This window comes from Patagioenas fasciata, chromosome 2 (genome assembly GCF_037038585.1).
Source record: "Patagioenas fasciata isolate bPatFas1 chromosome 2, bPatFas1.hap1, whole genome shotgun sequence".
Taxonomy (NCBI): domain Eukaryota; kingdom Metazoa; phylum Chordata; class Aves; order Columbiformes; family Columbidae; genus Patagioenas; species Patagioenas fasciata.
Window position 1 is genome coordinate 55,309,416 of NC_092521.1, and position 17,795 is coordinate 55,327,210.

Sequence of the window (17,795 nt, forward strand, 5' to 3'; positions counted from 1 at the left end):
AAAAATGGCAGTTGTATAAAACCAGGTAACATAAATGCTGATTTAAGACTGTTGTTAAGATTGTTATGGAAGCCCTAATTTTGGTAGTGTCCCTAAGCACGTGTTTAATTCTGAGTGTTTCTGAACCAGCTAAATTGAATCCCAAGCTTAAAGCTCAGTGTATACTTCAGTACGCAGCTGAATGCGGTGTTGTGTGGAGGACAAAGATAAAACTTTTATGTAAGTTAACTATTTGAGATAATGCAGCTCTTGAGTGATTCCTGTCATTTAACATGAAAACCAGATGAAGTAGCTTAGTTTTACCTCTGCTTAGTTTTCAGCATCTCACAGGCTTTTTGGAGACAAAGCTTTATTTGACCAGGCGATTAAGTTGATCCAGAGTTTCATGCCCAGGTTTGCCTTCTCCTTTAGGCTAGTGCAGTGACAGAGAGAGGGAGAGAATGAATCTTTGACACCTGTAGAATAAGTCCAAATAAAGTAAGTTTGTGTAGTTGAAGTGATGACCATCAGTAGAAAAAAGGGTGTAAAAGTTGGTGTAGAGGAGATTTGGAGGAACAAAGTGATAAAGAAAGAGATTAATGGAGGAGGAGGAGGCGGAAGTGGAGTACTGAAACTGAGAGACTGAGGGAAGGCATGAGAGGAGCCTTGTGGGGGACCAGTGGGAGGAACACAGGGTGAAGTTGGAGAAGGAGCAAGGAAGAAGAAGCTGAAAATAAGGAAACAAAAAACCACACAGAGCAAAGCAGCTAACGGAGTAATACATCTGAAAAATAATAAGGTGCGGTAAAAACCCCTGCCACCTCTCCCTTGGTTTTAGCCTTCAGTTTCCTTCTTTTCAAGCTGTAACTTTGTCTTACTTAGCATGTTTCATTCATGTTTCAAAACATTTTTGTCCAGCTGAACTAGCCGAATTGTTGTTTACATTGCATTAAATTAAGCTGTTGTCTTTTGACTGGTCAAGAACACACTGTCACACATCTGGTAAATGAAAGGGAAGGTCTGATGGGATCTCATGGGCCACTTGAGGTGTTGTCCAAAATCCCTGTGCTTGTCATTCTGCTGTATCTGGGGTCTCCAGGAGCTTTGGACTCAGTCCCACAGAGTCTCAATCACTCGGGCTGTGACATTGCTGAACATGTTTAGCATCCAAACAGCCTGTCCTGAGAGGGGCTCCTCAGTGCCTTCTGTGTGGCTCAGTCTCTTCCTGCTTTGGAGGAAAAGATCAGATCTGCTTTTCTTCTAGCCTGGCTATTCCTTCTTAACTGTACTAAACTTCATGGTTTAACAATCCAATTAAAATACTCCCAAGCATGTTTTCATTTGAGATTTGCAAAGTCCATATGCTTTTGACCATTTCTGGTTTCTGATTTAAAAGTGAAGATGAGAAAAATTGGCTAGGGTGAATCAAAACTTCATTCTGTGAGTCAGTTGTAAGGTAGATACTTATTTCCTAGTGATTTTTGTAGTGGAGAGAGGAAGGTCCCTTAAACAATAACAGCAACAAAACTTGTTACTGCTCATTTTAAGCGCTTTTCCCTGAAAAGTTGGATTTTGTGGCACTAGTGGTACCAGCTTTAGGAGTTGCTGAGTTTTATTCCTGCTGAAATCAACGGGTGGTGAAAACATTCAAGTCAACTGCTTAAGGTATATGGCCTTGCGCTGACAGTGTCTTGTATTTATGAGCCTGTTCAGTGTAGATAGTTTTGCTCTCAGCAAGTTCACCACAGCATAGTTTTACTCTCAGCAAGTTCACCGCAGCACACAGTGAATCCACAGATAGAAAATTCAGCCCTGGGTTTTATTCTGCTCTGCTTGCTGTTATCTCTTCTGTTTACTTGCTTGGATGACAGAGGGGAAGGCACCAGGTGGGTCCTTATTGTTGCTGTTCAAAAGAAATAGTGATGTTTACTGTATGAGGGAGAGCTTTAGATCCAGACAGGTGAAGTGAATGTGAAATCACTGTCAACTTAAGATAATTAAACACAATAGTTTGGTGAAAACTTTTCTAACACAGATTTAAGTTTACGAAAGCCTCCGATTGTTAGTTTCCAGTCCTGCACATCTGTTCAGGAAATGAGAACCCCCGGCTTCAAGGATTTTAGACATCTTCTTGATGCCATTTAATGTCAACCTAGATGTACATTATCTGCATGTACATGTTATCTACATTTAATTGTAGATAACAAATATTGGTGAATTCCAGTAAATCTGAACTCACCCCTCTTCCCCTGATGCCCCAGGAGAAGGCACACCTCGTGATGTGCCTGGAAGGCTAAAGAATGCAGGTTTCCAAAGGCTGCCAGTGAGCTGGCGAGTTGTAAGGGCAGCCTGAGTAAAGAAGGTGCTGTTAGCAGCCGTCTAAATCTTTAGGCTGCTGCTAAAAGGAGGCTGCCTTGGAGACTGCTGATTTTACATGTTGTTGTATCAGCTAAAAAGGAACTGATAAGCAGAGGCAGAGTTTTGGTGATAAAACCGCAAAAGAAAACTTTAGTCCCTGTCTCACCCACATGGTGTTTCCTGAACCTCTCAAGGTTGCTGGTGTCTTTGGCCAGCCAAGAGACAAGGAAGAGTTGTTTGCCTCTAATTGTTGGTAGGTGACATACCCTGAACTAGGGATCCTTTAGCAAAGGTCCAGGGCCATGAGGCTGCTTCCCATTTGTTAGGGGAAATATCTTTATATAGCTTCCCCCTGAAACTCTGTCTCCTTCCTCTCTGTCGCCCAGTGCTGCAAGAAAGGGTCAGGCTTGCTTTTCTCCTGGACTGAAGTTTTCAACTGGTGTTTCACTTGGCACTCATCGTTTGTGTGGCTTTTTTCTCCGTCTTTGGTATGAAATGCAATAATAAGTTGCAGGTGAGGTGGTTAGAGATTGGGAGGGAAATGTCTGAACATTTAATTGATTTGCTTACTAAGCTTGGATGGGCAAATTTGAATGTAATTCTGCCCTCTTACAAATTTTCCAGGCAACAGCTGGACAACTTTAGGGTTACCAAAACTGAACACCAAGAGCCATTTCCTCAAACACTGTACCTAGCTGATGTGCATATAGTTGATTGCATAAGAGCCACTACCTTCTTTTAATAAAAGAAAACGTTTTTGTGCATCTAAGCTGAAAACCGAGAAGTTTTCATCCAGCCTGGGATTTGTAGGCAATCTGTAATATGAATTTATAAAGTCTGGATTGGATTATCAACTCTAGACTGACTGGAAAAGTTTTAATATCTTCTATGTAAGGACAGGTATATAAAATTATTTTTTTTCCTTCCTATTTGGTAAGTGAGACTAACAAGTCTGTACTTTGAAATTATGGCTCCTAATGATAGGATTTGACAATGGAAGAGACAGAGTGTTGGAGTATGAACAGAACTTTGTCAAACGGCAATTCAGGTCAAAGTTTATCTCCTCGTCATACAATTATTTTGAAAGTTTCAGCTGCTACAAATATATGTGGGGAAGGTTCGCTTAGAGAAGGAGTTTGGTTTGGAAAGAATAACACAGAATTGTTTATCTCATTTTTGCTGCCAAACTATACTCAAAACTAACATTTGTCAGGATGCTGTTGCCTAACGTGTTTACTGAACTATGAAAGCCTCAGGTTATTTATGTATTTAGTCTGAAAATTGAATGCAGCTACTCTGATCACTGCATTGCACAATGATGATGAATGATATTTAACCAGATAGTTATGCTGTTGTGCGTGCATATGGCCTATAGCGATAACAGCCCCTGCAATCAATACTCAATTATCGTTGACAATGCGAGCTACAGTGACTTGTAAGTTACTTCGTTACACTTATCCCTGACTTAATTTTTCAAGTTCAGAGTCAATTCACAGGATTCCTAAGCAGATATCATTCACACAGATTTTTACTGTATTTTAAAAGGGAATTTATCTGTATGAAGAGTGGCACGTCAAGTGGATTTTTGCGACTGTATGTATATCTTGAGATAGTGGGTAGGAAAAGGATGGAAGTGTGCAGATGTTAAAAGTTCTCCCAAGTTTGTCCAGAAAATAAACTCTGACCATTTGATTTTCCAAAATCAGATACTACTGTCATGAAAATTCCATTGGCATTAAAGCAAGAATTGCAATTTTTCTTTGTTTTACTTCAGCCTTATTTAGTTTCTCCCTGTTGAGGTTTCACATGCTGCAAAGATTTGGCAAGTTTGTTCTTGGTTCCTCCTTCACTGGGGGTGGGATGAGTGGTGACCACTGCCCATCTGTGGCACCACAGTAGGAATTTTCATATAGTAAACCATGGTCCTCGTTTCTCCTCCTCACCCAGAAAATCAAGTGGTGAACATGAAAGCGATCATTCTTAAGTGTCTGTGGTGATGCTCAAATGGGAAATCAGCAAGGCAGTAACAGGGAGAGGTCATTAAGGTGAACTGGGGTGGTGGGAGAGCATACCATGGAGTGTAATAAAATAGGCTTCCCTATCACTTAAAGGGCATCTGGCAGGGTAGATTTACCTGCTGCTCTGTGTTATGCCTTGGTCAAGAGGATCCAAGAGGATTCAAGAATCAGTAGAGAGCAGTTAGAGGTATGGTTCTTCTTTGGATGGTAGTGACTTGATAAAGTCCCACAGCTATAGGTCTCTTAAAAGTAAACAAAAATATTCCCTGTGTCATGTAGAGCATTTTTGATACTGTGCAGGTTTGGGTGGTGTTTTTTTTTTTCCTTAGTTCATTAATAGGGAAACAGATGTGTGGGACATCCTTTGCAGCTGCCATTGCTGTGTTCACACTACACATTGCCAGGCAGGGATCTCAAGGTGGTGAGAGCAGTGGGAGATGCCCATGTTTCCAAGGGAAGGTGCTCAGGCATTTTTTTCCATTTCTGGCTGTCCCACCTGTGTAGTTCTTGTAACTCTATCGTGTAGTCCTCATTCCCTCCTTGGTTCCCAACTCACTTGAAGTCAGTGCTTGTTTCTGCTTTCCTCCTTTCGCTGTATGACGAAGTTGATTTGTTTTCTTCTCCCTTTGGCACAGGAGTCACCAGGTGGTGCTATTTCCCAATTCAGTGCCCTCCTTTGCATTGCAGCACAGTCGAGCCCTTGGAGAAGGTTTTTACAGGGTTTGGTTTTGTGATGGAGCTTGCTTTGATGGGCAACTGTGTCAAGTAGAGAGGGGTTTTGCTTCTTGCCATATGTTCAGTCTTGAGTCAGTTTTTTTTGAAGCAAAGTTGTTCCCTGTGACTTAATCAACCAGCGTGTGTTCAGCATTGAGGTCATTAAAAGGCCGGACAGCTTCTGCGCAGCTTGTGACCACACAGTTATACTCAAAAGCCACTTTACTATAAAGTACGAATAAGTCTTGCTAAGGATGCCCTCAGACTTTGCACTGCTGGGTTTTCCCCCGTCCAGTGGGAGGTTTTTTTGTAGGTTTCTTGGCATCTGCTGCTACTCTAAAGGAGATTTGTGTGTGTGTGTGACTGCTCCCTGCAAGGTGCTCCTCTTGTTTCTCCTTTCATCCTCCCATCTTATTAGTCAGCTAGATTGATACCACCTTATTTGCAGGTGCTTTTTATAGAGCTCATGCTCTCACTTGGAAATGTAGCGGCGGTTCAAAACAATCCAGCATCTTAAGTGAATAGCCAGTGCCCCCAAAAGCGACAATTTGAGATGAAGGAATATGAATAAACACCAAGTTCCTCTCCTCTTTCCACCAGGCTAAGCACTTCTTTCTCTGCAGCAGTCCATGCCACATGCTGTCAAGGGCATAAGAAAATGATTGATAGAGATTTTGCTCTTTGATTTCAATTTAAAATCCTCCATTTCTCTTGGCAGTTCAGCTACTACTCTGAATTTGATAACTTGTTTGGAAAGGGGAAGGAAATGTGTAAGAAAAGACACAGAGAATTAGCTGGAAATTTGATGTGGGAAAGCAGTTTCTAAATAATATGAATAATGATTGAAGATTCTTATCTTTGCCATCTGCACTCATGATAGTGTGGCAGTGTGGTTAGCTTGCACTTTGTATGATAAGATGCAATGATTAAGCATATATATTTGAATCAGAGTATGGGGTTGGAGTTTTTTTTGACCAAAGTATATGACCTTTAAAAATTGCTAAGTTGGGCATTCCAGGGCTAGATTGGCTGTTGTGCAAATTTGTTGTTATTATTTTTTAAATTTTATTATATTTGGTTGTTCTTCAGTCATGCCGAAGGGCAAGGAACTGAGGTAGCTGGAGTAATGACCCCGTAGGCTATGTTTTCTTCATCAGTCACATTTCTGTTCTGCCTTATGGTTTTATTTCTTTATTTTTACTGCATTGGAGATATTTTAAAGGATAGCTTTGAAGGAAGCTGCTTTGTTCTCTCTTTCCCTCTGCAGCCCTCTGTCTCATAAATAAAGATTGCCTTATATTCGCATGCCAACTTTACACACACAAAAGAGTTGGCAGGTCATGGAAGAGCAGCACAGTCTGTAAACTCTGGGGGACTAAACGTACAGCAACCATGTGGGCCACTTTGCAGTTTCTTGAGTAGAAGATAGTTTAACTGACCACTAATCCTGCCACCCGTTGCTAGTGCAGTGTAAAACAAGGGTCTCTTTCTTACTGATGATTTAATAGCATGTCAGTCGCTGGACTACGCACAACGGAGAGATGTGCCCTTTCTGACTAAGTCGTCTTCCCAGCACCGTCTTGTCTTCTTTCAAGGTGGTAATGTTCCTTCTCTCGAGTAGCCACAAATGGAGAAAGTTTTCCACATTTGGAGTAAAATCTTTGGCTGAAGTTAGTGGAGTGCCTACTAGCTGCCAGATGAGAGGGAGCCCTCTGAGTGAATGCTTTTGAAAACCAACTGTTTGGGGCAGAAAGAAAAGGGAAGATACAACTAGTCCACTCACCTTGAAGTTCTTCAGGCTGCAGATGTGATTCTCCATGCCTTCAAATCAGCATGAGGAGCTCGAGATTGGAGCCCTAGTTATGGTAGCAGGATAATGCCCAGTATCTTCAAAACACTCTAGGAGAGACTTAGGTTTCATATGATGTTACATATACGAAGATATGAATATCTCTGTGAAAGTGAATTTATTGTTACCATTAGCTACTATCCAGACATTAGCAGCCTGTCAGTCTCTCTCATCTCAGGCCAGGCACATCGCTTTGATAGGATGATGAAGTGCTTTTGACCATGTATGCTTGCTTTTATACTCTATATTTGGTGAGGCCACGGTGTTGATTTGGGTCTCTGGGCATATCTTTGACAAAAGAAAGATGGAGAGATTCTAGTTAATATTGCAGTCCAGGGTGTGGGAGGGCTGGAAATATTTTTGTCTGTGAGAGTGGAAAGGATGCAGCAAAGTACTAAAGAAGGTGTATTTGAAAATTAGCCATTAGGGTTTTTTATCTCTGAAAGTTTACTGGGCTGCAATCTGGTGGAGGGTCATAGACCTGTCACAGTGAATAGGGAGAAACTTATTAACTCCAGAGAAGCCTACAAAATGCAGTGGGACTGCATTCTCTGGCCCTGAGTATGACAGATATCCCAGCAGCTATGCATGCCTGTGTCTAATTCCACAGGAGGATGTGAGCAGGATGTGTGTGAAAGGAAATCATGCGCTGAATAATCACACTGGTAAGGGAGCCAAACCCTCGTAGCCGGCGTTTGGGTTTGGTGGCTGGTTGAGGAAAGGTAGACAGGGCTGCAGCTGCATCCAGCTCTGGGGTGAAACAGATGGGCAGTTGCTATATGTGTTCTGATAACCTATGTGGGCAAAGGAAAACAGATGGAGAGAAAGGATCAGAATATTTGTTGTGTGTTCAAACGCCAACCAGCATTAAGCCCTGGCTAGCAGGTATTTTTCTGTTTAAAAATAGCCATTAGGAATATACAGGGGGTATTGAACATGCCTATAAATACCAAACAAATGAACTCAGCACTTGACTGTCTCTGAAGGTGCTTAAATGGTTCTTTGTTACAGTACTGTCTGAACACTTTACAACTATGGCTGATTTAGATCCTCGTAATGCTGTTACAAGGTAAAATCAAGTCATGATTATTTTCATTTAACAGCTAGTGAGCTGAGAATGATAGAGCCAAGAATTCCTGTGTCAGACACAGTCCTTGCAGCATTAGGATGAAGGATTGTGTTCTGATATAACTGACCTGGTTGTACGTAGGAAAATGTCTCTGAGAACAAGTGGTGCGCTTCCTACGGGTAGAGGGAATTAGAATTAATCTAATTCTAATGCACACCAGAAGAAAAAGCCTTATTCTGTAGGCAGTTAATGCTCCACAACACCAGTGTTGGCCTGACAATGCACTAGCAATTAGAAGCGATTTGTAGGGTGTTTTACTGTGGGCGAATTGACACAGACCATCCTAACTTTGTGGGAGTAATATACTGACTGACTTAAAACATACTAATATTACTACATATTATGAGTTTAAAGAAGAGCATACAACAAACAAACATGCAGAGAAGGATGTTGTTGTAAGGTTCACACATGGACAGATGACCAAAGGAACTGTGGTGGTTCCTTCGGAAGAACTGTGGAATAATCCTCCTCCTAAAAACACAGTTGCATCAAGATCCCTGTGTTTGTGCTGGGATCTTGGGGAACTTGGTTCCAGTATTCAATGGGAACATTGCTGTTCATTTGGCTGATACTTTTCACTTGGGAAGGTGCTTAATGGCACAGTTCTGGAGGGCAGCTCTGGTTTCAGTTCTTTCTGTTCAAAAACTTACTGTGCAACTGCGTATCCCTTGGGCCTTTGTAGAAACTCCTTGTACATCACTGGTGGCACAAAGCTGTGTCTGATGTTGTTTGGAGCTCTTGTTGCAGAAGGACATTGCCAGACTTGGTAATGAAGTAAAATACTTAAAGGTGGTGGTGATGGGGTAGGGAGGAAAACCACAACAGACCTCTTATTTGGTAGAGGGCCTGCCAGGGAGCTGAAAAATCATCCTGCTGTCTTGGGAAGCAGGCGTGTTCCTGGGCCAATTCTATAGCTCTGGAAGGGGGATCCCAGCACATCAACAGGAATAGGATCTTCTCTGAGAACAGGGGGAAATAATCTATTTCTCATAGCAAAAACTGGAATTTACAAAAATTATTTCTGTCCTGAATGAGGTGCGTATTCTTTTGACTGTCTGTGAGGCTTCAGAGCACTTAAGTTTGCGTCTCCCTGCTTCGGGCTGAAGCCTCAGGCAGTTTTGTGTTGGTGAAGCAGCTGAGAGCCAATGTGTCAGTCTGCGGGGCTGCTCTTGTGTTTTCTTCTGTGTACTTGTGCGGTGGTGGGATTTGCTCACTTGATGCATCTTGCAGATGGAAAAACTGAATACAGCAAGCAGGTATTTGCACTTCTTCCTAGACACTGCTCTGCAGTGTGTGGCTGCATTTTTGCTGGGACAAGCTTGGTGCTTGGCAGATTCAGTTCAGTCCCAGGGGTGTCTCTGAACCCAGGTCTCCTGAAAGGTATTTCTCCTTACAGCAGCGTCTTCAGACAAGTAAGTGATACCCAAATACAGGGAAAGACGAAGGATGCATTTAAGGTTAGTGAAAGTTTATTGGGCAGAGTGATTCTTGGATTAAAATACTGCCCTTGGAAACTGTGATCAGGAGTCTGTTGTGCATAACTCTTCCTTGTATGTTCATACAGTTAATAAAAATCCAAAGCCAGTTTCAGATGCTCTTCAAGCCGCCTGCTACAGCCTTCCAGAGCAGCTGTAACTGGATTAGTAAGACATGGAAAGTATTGCAATGCTGCCTGCATCCGATCATCTGAGTAATGATTAAAATGTTAATGGCAGGCAGAGAGAACTAAAGCAGACTGCAAATTGCAAAGCTTTATTTTGTTGTTCAGCTCATTGCTTTTTTGCCTCCTATTGGAATTTAAAAGACAGCCATAGTCCTGTACTCAGCATTACCACATCACGTGCCTTTGGGTTAAGGACTGGCATCTCCCAGAGCATCAAAGATGCAGGTTGCATGTCTCAGTGCTGCATGACAGACCTTGCCTGAGGAGTGACATTCTTCCAAGATACCAGACTTGACCAGAGCTGAGTATATGTTTCTGCAAAAGCCCAGGTATACTTTATGGTACAGGCCTAGTGATTTCTTTGATGATGGCTAATAAAATGCTAACCATCTAGCAGCACTGCAATGTGATTACGCTGCTGTGAATTTTCTAATTCCATTGAAGTCTTGCTGAGGATAATGGGAATGGACCAGGGGGATTCAGCTGTAAATCAAAGACTAAAGCGTGGCCAATTCTGGCAGTGGAAAGAACAGCTATTTTAATGTGGAGAAGCTGAACTGCCAAGTCAAAACCAGCTGCACTTAACAGAGCTACTGGAATGAAAGATCTTTCTGCATTTACATTTTTTGTAAGACTCAGTGATTATTTTTCTTTCCCTAAAGTTTGAACTGTGTCTTTCTCTCAGATTTGCTTGGCCAGTTGCAGAGATTTTGAGTGCCTTTTTTTGGTATTCAAAATACTGAATGTTTTGACGATAAAGGACAGTTTTCTCCTCTTTGGCAGCTTCATACCAACTCAAATGTTTTCATCTATATGTTGTAATTACTTCAACAATGAAAGTTCTACACTGGGCAAGGTAAGGTACTCTCCTTCCTATCTACTGTAGCACTGGCAGGAATCAAATCAGTGTAACAAAGAGGAGAATTTAGCTAGGAAAGTCTTGAGCAGAAACTGGCTCCTCTGTTATTTTTCAATTAGTAGTGAACCAGCCAAGAAATTTGTCAGGTGGCATGAATATGTGACAGGGAGCCAGGGATTGTTGCTTCTCTCAATAATCAGGAACAACCAGCTTCCTTTCTGAGCAGATCCTCTTCCAGAAGAGTGAGATGGCTTCTTGACTGTACCCTTGTTCTGTGTGTTTGATGAAGAGGTTTGTGGGTTGTTGGTTTTTTTTCCTCCCTTCTCTCTGTGACTGAAAGATATCAAATGCAGGATTATCTCACTGGAAGGTGTGCTGAAAAGGTCACTGGTGGGCCAAGTTTGACCATGATTATTTCTGGTGCCTGCACTTGTTGCACCTCTTGATGCTAACTTGCCATGAGAAAGTTTCATAATAGTTTGCTGGCCAGTTATAGTATTGCTTTCTGCCTACAACCCAGGTTTTCATGAGTGTGAGCAGCTTTGTAATTCCGGCCTATGTGCATGCTGAAGAAGCTATGCCATGGGAGGCTGCCTGGGGGTTGTGGTAAATCAGCCCTGACTGGATTGGTTGCATACTTTTTCTTTTGATCAGAGATCCTCAGAGGAAGGACTGGGCTGTCAAAGGCTCGTGGTGCCTTTGCAATTAGGGTGGCTAGCGGGTAAGCTCTTGGGGACCCCCAGCACAAAGTGGCTCTGAGGGGCAGATGCATTCCCACCATGAGAGATGCAGGGGAGTCCTCAGGGTTCGGTGGAAGCCATGTGAGCCACGAGGTCAGTTTCTTATGGGAAAGGATACAGAGTTGTCATATCCAAGTGCTTCTCATGTTATTGTTGAAATAGTATTGTTGTTACTGGCTTCTCTTCTTGGTATGAATACCTTCCAGGTTGTTAGGGTATAATCATTCTTCTTCCAATATGTGAGACAAACGCGCGTGTCATGGTTTAATCCCAGCCTGCAACCAGGAACACAGTAGCCGCTCGCTCATTTGCGAAGTGGAGTGGGGGAGAAAACCGAAAAAGAAGGGAGAAACTCATGGGTTGACATAAGAACAGTTTAATAAGACAACAACAAAAATAATGTACTAGTAATACTACTATGTACAAAATAAGCAATACTCAATGCAATTTCTCACAAACTCGGATCATGCTGAACAGCCAGGCCTGGGAAGGAGAGCACCCGGGTACCAAACAGCCAGTCACAGCGATGGAGCAAAAAGACAAAAGACAAACAGGCCAAAGGCCAACTGCAAAACAGCAGAATAGCAAGAGGCAGAATTCCAAATAAAGCAGAACAGAACTGGACTGGAATGGAACTAACAAACTAATGGAACTAATGAGCCAGAAAAGCTGACTCCAGTTATATACAGAGCATGATGCTAATGGTAGGGAATATTTCACTGATCAACCTGGATGTCAGTGTAGGTGCTGTCCTGTTATGTTTCCTCCCAGCTGCTATCTTGCACCTCCAGCTGGACAGTTGAAAAAGTCCATCATTTCCTTGGCAACAGCCAAGACATCAGTGAGTTCTTACATTCTTTTCATACTGACCCCAAATCACAGCCTAGCTACTGAAATAAGTAAGTTAGCACTTCTCAGGCAAAGCATGGGAAACCTAGTGTGTTATCTCATTATTCTTATAGTAAATTCAAAACAAGATATTGTGGTAGCTACTAGTAAGAAAAGTTTCTAACTGCAAGAAGGAAAATTAGCTCTCAGTTAAACCAGCACAGTATGTTAAACCCTCTACCTGTAGATCATGTTTCAATGAATCTGTACCTTTGGAGGTACAGACATTTTTAATTTGTAAGAATTTGTACAAATTGAAATACCATGGATTGAATCTTGGCTTTGTCTAAGATGATGGGAAAACTTTCATCCTTCTGAAGGAGCCATATGTTGGATCCCTGTGTTATATAGATCAGTTCTCCTTTAGTCCTCAATGCAAATTTTTGTGTCACCCATCTCCAGGGTATCTCAACACTCTTTTAAAGCTGAAATGGGAAGTTAGTCATGAGATCTGTGTGGTTGCAACCCAGATGTTCTTTTTTTTTTTTCTTACTTTGCAAGTGGGAGGACAGAAGGCAGTTTCTTCAGTATGTTTGTTCTTGATGTGCCATTTCCTCGTGTGAATTGCTGTCTATTATTCTTGTTTTATTTGGTTTCCAAAATCCAAGAGTCGTGAAAGGATTTTTGCATGGTTTATCTGATTTTACATATAATTAAAAAGCCCTCTGTATAGTCAAGAAAATTCTGTGTAGTCAAGAAAAAAATAACTGTTGCAGCAGTGTGCATAATTATAGGACTGCTCTTTAGTCATCAGTCACGATATGTGTGGACTTTTTGTGAATTCAACATTTATTGCATTTCAGATGTAAAATTAATTTACATAAGGAGTTTAGTTTGCACAGCGCAATAGGACTTGACACAGCTGAATTTATTAAAAGCTATTGTAATATCAAGACTAAAGACTAATGTCCTAATCAGGGATGTGTTTACAGGGTAGTATAGTTCCCTTCAATTTTGAAAAGTTCTTGAAGGCCTGAGCTCTATGGTTGTGCAAAGGTATAAGAGAGACATCCAGATTTAAATTAAAGAGCTGAATTTTCCTGCATTAGCTTTTTTTCTGCCAGGATGCACAGATCTGGAACAGTGTACAGAGGTATGTACTAGCTGCCTGTTTGTAATGGGAGAATGGTTTTCTTTTTAAATATATTGCTCATGTTTAACTGCCTTTTTTTTTCCCCAATCTTTCTCTATGCTGCTGCAAATCAGCAAGAAGAAATCAGCAGCTCAGTTGTTGTTTGCCTGCAAATGAGTTGCCAGCATCCTGTAATTTTGCTTGCTTGAAATCACCGTCTCATCTCCTTTAGAGTAATGTGAGCTGAGAAGAGGAAAGTGGGGTGGTTCTTCGTGAGCAGGAGTGTGGTTGGAAGCCCTGTTTTTTTTGCAGCACAGTCCTCTCCATTCTGGTGCTCTTAAAATCCTCGTGCCTAAATCTGTGGGTAAAAGGACTTCAGAGGAGTAGAGAACATCTTTTCAGGGTTAAAGAGTTAAAATCAGGAGCTGGTCATTCTCGCACTGGTTCCTTGTCTTTATCAGAAACATCTGATTGCAGCTTAAGATTTCCATATCCATTTTGCTGACCAGTGAGAGATTCTGAAGTTGTAGGTACTTCTTCTGGTGAACTAATAGTGATTCACTTACTGTAAATTACATTTGTACTCCTCTCCTTCCTCCCCACCCTACTCCACCCTTTTTACTTATATCTGTACAATGCAATTTATAACTGATATTTAGGTAAGTGTGCTATGAGGCTTATGAAGAAGGAAGGAGAAAAGCAAAATGTGCAGTTGGTTCCATGAGCGACTCATCAAATGCACCATGAATATCTTGACTGAGAATAATTATTTTATATTTATCGCTTTCTTACCACTCCTTCCTTTCATGAAGTGGTGTACTCTTGATCATGATGAGTCAACTAGTATGGTGCTGAAACCCTTGGATTTCTGATAGATAAGGATTTTTCTGAGGAATTACAGGATCTGTTACTTAACGTGCAACATAACTCCTGACGACATGTTCTCAGTTTCTGAAACTTGTGCAATCCACTCAGCTCAATACTGCTGTGCCCTTTTACATAAGTCAAAATCTTATTCTTTGGTGTATGGTTGTTGTTATATATACACTAACATGGAATGGAAAAAAAAAAAAAAGAGGGTATAAAAAAGCTGGTGAAAAATAGAAGTTTGAGAACCAAAAAATGAAGTCATCTGCATGCGTGAGAGTCATCTGCATGTGTGAGTGTTACCCTGGAATGTGGCTTGACAAGTCTGTTATAGTCCTTTGAAGAAAAAGGGACAAAACAAAGATGGTCATCCCCATCAGATGTTAGAAAAATGGATTTATGTAAAGGATAAACATATAGCAAAGGACAAAGCAAATGGTAGCAGGAAAGCTTTTGTATGGCCTTAGTAAGGAGGCTTAATTAAATGCATTGCTGAGAAGTGAATTCCTTTTCTACTTCTTTGAAACGACCATGCTTTCATTGAATTCTGCGAGATATCTGAAAGATAGTTCCCTATTGTCAGCAAAAGGTAAGGTCTGATTAGTGGTAAAAGATACCTATTATGTTTTCCAGTTGTTGTATAGTATTCATCCACCATGATTTGCTTTAGTTTCAGGCAAGTGTCTTATTTGACAGATGCAGGTATGGTAGCATGAACTGAAAATTTTCTAAAGTGGTTTTAAATCCTTGATAATGATAATCACTGCCTTAAGTAGGAAGCCTTTGCTTTTTTACTTCCTTCCCCTCTGTGCTCTAATTATATACTCTGGTAGCCAGTAGCCGGCTGTTTGTGTCCTCCAGGCAACAAAATCAAAGCTGAGAGTGCTTGTTTCACCTGAACTCCTTGGTGCAATAAATTGCTTGGCTCCTGAAAGGCACTGCCTGCAACAGTGGTCTTCCTAAAGACAGGTTCATTTGTGGTCCAAGTCCATTGATTTCACTGAAATTACACCAGCGGTATGCTTAGCCCTCTCTGTAGTCTAAGCAACCCCAGGAGCAAAGTGCAAGAATGCCTTTAAGCTTCTTGGTGTTCCTGGCATGTGCTTAAGTTTAGCCCTGCTTGTTGCGAGAGATGTGAGGGCGACAGAAACTTTTAAAGTTCATTTAAAGCTAGCACGAAATATCAGTAACGGCCACAAACTGAAAGATGAAGAGGTAGGAGCTTCCAGGAAAATAAGCTAAGCTTTAGTCTAGGCATGTGGTGTCATGTCCCTGTCAGAGAACTGGGCTTCTCTTGCTCAGGAACTGGAATTGCAGTTGCCCTTCTGAGTGACCTGTCGAGGGAGCTGAAGGAAGTATTATAGTTCAAACTAAAGCGTCATTGGGTCACGGGAGTCAATGTCGACTTTCAAATGTGGTGGCAGAAACTCTCTGTCCCTGCTGTCCCCACAAAAGGGAAATTTAATTCCTTGCACCCAGTGAGGGGTTGTTCTAGTTTCTCCACGTTTAAAATCCAGAATAAGAATTAGATCCTTCGTTTCAGCAGAGGACTTTATTTTTTATTTTTTTTTTTAATTGTATTCTGCCATCCTGGTCTCATGATTATACAGAGATGTCATCTGGAATTGATAATGAAGGCAAAATTTGGGAATAGCAACAGGATGTGTTGCTGCTATTCATCAAAAGCTACGGGGATGGTTTTAAACACTGCTTCTCTCTTTGATCTTTTTTTCCTATTGATTGAACACAGTAGATAAACAATCGTCTGTGTAGCTCGAGCATCTATTATGGCTTTTAAGCTGACTAAGGACAGCTTTGAATTAAATATGAGAGTTTAAGTGATGGTGTTCTATTAAGTGCTGTCTATAAAGACCTCACTTCCAGTGGCGATGACAGTTTCATTTAAGCGTAGTGAAAGGAAATCTAAATATGAGCATTCTTTTTCTTTCTTATTCAAAAAGAAGAATATATATTGCAAAATTGATTACAGTAAAGGCTAAGGTGCTTTTTTTTTTAATATGTAGTTATGTTTGTAGTGCTCTCAACAAACTATATTCTCTTGTCTTTGCGATTTTCAAGAAATTTGTGTAAATTAGTCAAGTGTCTTAAAGTGTGGATACAAATGGAACTACCAGGTGCAATCTGGTAGTTTTGCAATCACTGCCAATGTAATTAATAGAAAACTTTCCACTGACTTTTTAACGAGTTAGATTGGACCCCAGTCTGTCATTGTTAATGTCTTGGAAAGGTCAAGATCGATTTCCTGGCATCCTTTTTGTCTCTAAGGAGGCTCTTTGCAATTCTGTGGGAGACATAGTGTTATTGCTGTTCCTCTTCCCTGATAGTTCTCTGTATAATTTGAGTTCTTCTACCTACCATCCAAGGCCTCATGAAATAACAGAGACAAACTGGAAAATGCTGCATGTTGGGGGAAGTTGTTCAAATCTTAAATGCCTAAAATAGTATTTCTGCATAATGTCAAGCTTTCCCCCAGCCCTCCCAGGTTATTCTGAGTTTTATTCCGGTGCTGTATTGCTGTTGTTTTTCCTTCTTGACTGGGGAAGGGGGGAGGGAGAGGGAAGACTATTCCTGCAAATGTAATATATTGGAGTGTAGAGAGCAAGTTGTGTTGCATTTAAAGTAACGCTGTTCCACTGCAGTCCAGTAACAACATGCACAGCAATAGCTGCACATCTCTGGGGATCCAAATCTTTGGATTCCTGCCTTTTCAAAACCACCTGCAGTCTCTGTGAAGTTTCCACCAAGCAGGCTTGTTTATCTCACCATGAAAAGGTTAGTTCCACTCTGCTGTCAGTGTACCAAAACGTTGGCTTTAGTTGTCTGTGTTGGAAGGATGCTTGTGCTACCCTTGCAACAGGGTATGAATGAAATAGTTTCTCTGGTTTTGCTTTCAAACACATGATGCATTACCCAGCACAGGATTTTCTTGTAAATGATTGTGCTTGAAGAACTGCAATCCTTGCAACAAGAGTATAAAATCCACCCCGAAAAGTACAAGGCTTGGAGAGAAGGGAGTGTTGTGAAGAGGACCAGGCTCCTCAGGGAGGTTGTGGAGTCTCCTTCTCTGCAGACATTCAAAACCCACCTGGACACATTCCTGTGTAACCTCATCTGGGTGTTCCTGCTCCGGCAGGGGGATTGGACTGGATGATCTTTTGAGGTCCCTTCTAATCCCTAACATTCTGTGATTCTGTGACCAGAGAACTGCATTCACAGTTCTCATATTTGAATAGGATAATCCACGTACTTGCCTTACTTTTGAAACATTTAACCTGCCCCACTTGCCACTGGAGAGGATTTAATTTCACACATAATTATTTGACTATTTCTTCAGGTGAAGTATTGCTATCTAGGGTCTCTTGAACTCACTGTTATGCTTTTCTTTGTTTTCAGGATACTGGGGTTGGGAAATCAAGCATTGTTTGTCGATTTGTCCAGGATCACTTTGATCACAATATTAGTCCTACTATTGGGTAAGTACCACGCATTGGATCTTTTTTTCTCCTGTATATTTTTTAACTTGCTGCTCCCTGCTGAGTTCCTTTCTCTGCCTTACTTTCAAGGCTCTGAATACTGTATATATATTTTTTTTTCCTCCAATTTGTCAATCTCACTCAACTCTTTACTCGTCTTTAATG

The 17,795-nt window shown here is 41.3% G+C and overlaps 1 protein-coding gene across 1 annotated transcript in view; it reads left to right on the top strand.

Annotated features, from left to right (window-relative positions):
• RAB31 (RAB31, member RAS oncogene family) overlaps positions 1-17,795 on the top strand; it is a 71,027-nt gene that overhangs the window by 11,660 nt on the left and 41,572 nt on the right. The window contains 1 exon segment of the mRNA XM_065832161.2: positions 17,551-17,630. Within this exon segment, the coding sequence (XP_065688233.1) occupies positions 17,551-17,630 (80 nt within the window).